The 3,932-nt window shown below is 35.9% G+C and overlaps 1 protein-coding gene across 1 annotated transcript; it reads right to left on the bottom strand.

Annotated features, from left to right (window-relative positions):
* Positions 1–2,946, bottom strand: LOC109356101 (choline/ethanolaminephosphotransferase 1-like). The gene is made up of 7 exons (XM_019599441.1): positions 2,880–2,946; positions 1,968–2,030; positions 1,392–1,450; positions 1,230–1,282; positions 728–800; positions 454–498; positions 1–245 (listed from the first exon to the last, which is right to left on the bottom strand). Exons 2-6 carry the CDS (start codon positions 2,022–2,024, stop codon positions 477–479), a joined length of 264 nt encoding a protein of 87 aa, XP_019454986.1. The 5' UTR covers positions 2,025–2,030; positions 2,880–2,946; the 3' UTR covers positions 1–245; positions 454–476.

Genomic DNA, 3,932 nt, shown 5'->3' with positions numbered 1-3,932 from the left:
GATAAACTCACTTTAGAGTAACCTTTTCAGAGAAAATACATAAAAAAATTTCTTTTTAAGTTGCATGCAAGATAACATAAATATTTTTAGTGGTTGAATTGAAATGCTAGAGTTTCCACAACTAGATCTCCTAGTCTATCTAAGAATAAAAAATATGATTACAAGCTCCATGTTAGTCAAATTTGTTAAACATAGCAAAATTAGTACTAGCCAATTCCCTTCCAATACTTTCATTGACTTGCAACCTGAAATGATAAACATAATAACTCAATATGCCATGTAGAAAGGCTATAGATATTCATTCAAACAAAAAATGTTAAATTGAAAAAGTTTAGAACATAAAGAACATGTCCACCAACAATGCATTAGTCTAGTGGTATAAGGTTCCGCTAGATCCCCAGAAAAACCAAAAGAACATGCCCAAAAACAGTTTATAAATAAGCGAAAGCACACCTAAAGGAAAGGTTAGGTAAAATTCAAGCTTCTTTCCTAGTTATCCTGCAATGGAACAAAATGTAAGACATTAAGTATCAAATGGCATTGCTTTTAGCACAGACAAATATAAACCAATATAAGTGGCCATGACAAGCTTTCCTAATTCATAACTTGATGTACTAATTAACTAAATAATCCACATATAGATACAAAACCAAATTTCCTCTATGTAAGGGAGAAACAAATGCCAAATTTCATAGCAAACACACAGATATGATGTAAGTAGTTTTACCTGAAACAATATATTCCCAGGGCATCTGTAATTTCATGAATGACAGTTGTAGCAAAATGCAAGTATAGTGCCACTGTGTTCATAGAAACAGAATCATCAAATAAGAAACAGCAATCTAAAATATACAAGTATTACATCTCAAATGTAAACCAGAAACAAAATTTTAACTCCATTACAGTAGTGACACATCATGCATCAATTTCTCAATTTCAAAATAATATGTTTGTGGTGCTATCAAATAACCAGTTATAACGCCGATTTACTGGTATAACGTATCGGATTTGCACTGTTCCACTTTACCGTTATAACACCAATATACTGTATCAAATAACCGTTGATTTGATTTTATAATGACAGTATGCATGTGCTATATTTACTGAATTTAGGATCCACCAAAAAGTTGGGCGAACTCGCAGTTAAGATGCTTCTGGTGTACTTCTATCTTTCTCTTATCTAATAACATTTCTATCTATTAATGAGAAAAATACAAAAGTCTCTTTACCTGATAACAAACAGTAACCAAGAAGAACAAGCCTCTCATCTACCAAAGGAACCCTGCCAAAAAATAATCAGTGGACTTTGGTGAGAACAAACATGTAACAGCCATAAATAACATGAACCACATCTATCGGTAGAACTCGGAAAGAAAAATCACATTACATACCCATCATTCAGCCTTGACGCTAGTGCATTAGCAATGACAAATGGGAGATATAAGAGGGACTGTACAAGGTAAATAATGGTACATGAGTTACATCAACGATCTTAGTGAAATAAAAACTTTAACAATGAACCAATTTATTGAAATCAGAGTGAAATAAGCTACACTAATCAGAATATTTTGATTGAGTTACCATGTTCGGTCAGTCAACCACAATGATGAATCGATAATTAACATTAATCTATTATCATAATATAAAGATCCATTAGATAACTAAAAATTATAGCAATGAGAATTCAGTTAAAATTTTACTTTGAAAAATGCATTAACTAAAATCACAAAATCGCTGAAAATCCATTAGATCATAATATCGTGTGATTTTACAAGTAGAATCGTGATTCTGACTACCTTGAATGACAATAGAGATTGCTGAAAATGTATAACAATATTTTGGCCCATGTCATTACACTCTTTGTTTATAGATTTACAAGGAGGGAAATAGCCAAATATGGAAAAATAAAGCATCTTAAAAAGGTTACACGGGCATAACATCCAAATACAAATAAAATAGCTAAATACCATGCACATTCCGGTTTTCAAGCCCTTAGGTTCATCACATAAGTGGGCCAAAATCATCCTTCCCTGCAAAATTAAACTTTCCTCAGTTAAAATCAGAATAGAAAGAATTAGATTGCTTACATAAGGATGCTAAAATCAAGATATATAATCTTCAGATGTTACTAGCCAACAACTAAGAGGAACTGAAGCAACCACAAGTACACAGACAATAACTTCTACACCAAGTTAGTGAAGCTATTTGTACTAACTAAACAATTGATGCTATCTTCATAACCAAATACATTTATGATTATTCGTCACATTTATTTACTTAACTTTCTCAAAAAATTGATTGGTAACTTAATGTGTATTTCAACTTTGCCGTTACCAAGTAACCAATGCAAGATTGCCAACATATCAAAACCTAAGTTCATATCTAGCAGAAATTACCATTTGAGCATGACATACAAATTGTTGCAGAAATCTCATTGTAATAAGCAAAAGCATTGTAGCGTCATGCATCAATAGCTAGAGCCTAGAGTCAATACAAACAAGCATTTAAACAACAATTTTCTACAAAACTAACTAAAGGGACTACCAGATATACTCAAACATAAATGCAACATGTCATGAATTTTTAAGTTAAAACATTTAGTGAGAAGGGGAAAATGTGGCTTTTCAAAACCAGAGTGTACATGGCAGATAAGTCTCTAAACCAAATTAATTAATATTTTGTTTTGAAAGCTTTCTAGTCTTATGAAAATTGGTTCATCCTCTACAAAGAGCCCAAGAATAGTTACACTAATGGCCAGTAAACGGCTAATATGACCAAAAGATAGTATGACAAAAGAAAAAACAGTGTGCCATAAAAAGAAATAGGTGAAGCCCTTAAACTACTATATTTCAAATTTAAAACATGACAGACTAACTTACCACAAGATACCCAAAAATAAGGCCTGTTCCTATAATAGCTAAATGTGGATAAGTCCCGAGGATATCAGATGGATCCTCATCCTCATCCTCATCCTCATCCTCATCTTATACTCATCCTCATCCTCATCCTCGTCCTATCCTCATTCTCATCCTATCCTCGTCCTATCCTCATCCTCATCCTCATCCTGATCCTATCCTTATCCTCGTCCTCGTCCTATCCTCATCCTCATCCTATCCTTATCCTATCTTCATCCTCTTCCTCATCCTCATCTGCATCCTCTTCCTCATCCTATCATCTTCCTCATCCTCATCCTCCTCCTCCTATCCTCCTCCTCCTCCTCCTCCTATCCTCCTCCTCCTCATCCTATCCTCATCCTCCTACTCATCCTCATCCTCTTCCTTAACCTCATCCTATCCCCTTCCTCATCCTCACCGTATCCTCATCCTCATCCTCATCTTCATCCTCTTCCTCATACTCATCCTATCCTCATCATCATCCTCATTCTATCCTCATCCTAATCCTCATCAGCTTCTTAATCATATCCTCGTCCTCATCCTATCCTCATCATCATCCTATCCACGTGCTCCTTCTCTTCCTCATCCTATCCTCCACCTTATCCTCATCCTCTTCATAATCCTATCCTTGTCCTCATCCTCATCCTATCCTCTTCCTCATCCTCATCCTCATCCTATCCTCATCCTCATCCTCATCCCATCCTGTCCTCATCCTCATCCTCTTCCTATCCTCTTCGTTATCCTCATCCTATCCTCTTCATCATCCCCATCCTCTTCCTCATCCTCTTGCTCATCTTATCCACGCCTATCCTCATCCTCATGCTCATCCTCATCCTCATCCTATCCTCACGCTCTTCCTCATCCTATCTTCGTCCTCATACTCATGCTATCCTCTTCGTCATCCTCATCCTCCTCCTCATCCTATCCTTGTCCTCATCCTCATCCTCACCCTATTCTCCTCCTCACCCTATTCTCCTCCTCATCCTCATTCTCATCCTTATCCTCTTCCTCATCCTATCCTCATCCTCATCCTATCCT

Source organism: Lupinus angustifolius, chromosome LG09 (genome assembly GCF_001865875.1).
Source record: "Lupinus angustifolius cultivar Tanjil chromosome LG09, LupAngTanjil_v1.0, whole genome shotgun sequence".
Lineage (NCBI taxonomy): Eukaryota > Viridiplantae > Streptophyta > Magnoliopsida > Fabales > Fabaceae > Lupinus > Lupinus angustifolius.
The sequence above is the reverse complement of the archived record's forward strand: the minus strand, read 5'-3'. Positions and strand labels throughout refer to the sequence as shown.

Coding starts and splice junctions, on each gene's coding strand:
- LOC109356101 (XM_019599441.1), bottom strand. CDS start 2,024: ATGATTTTGGCCCACTTATGTGATGAACCTAAGGGCTTGAAAACCGGA. Junction 1,451..1,967: donor TGAAAACCGGAATGTGCATG/GTATTTAGCTAT, acceptor TACCTTGTACAG/TCCCTCTTATATCTCCCATT. Junction 801..1,229: donor TGGTTACTGTTTGTTATCAG/GTAAAGAGACTT, acceptor CTATGAACACAG/TGGCACTATACTTGCATTTT.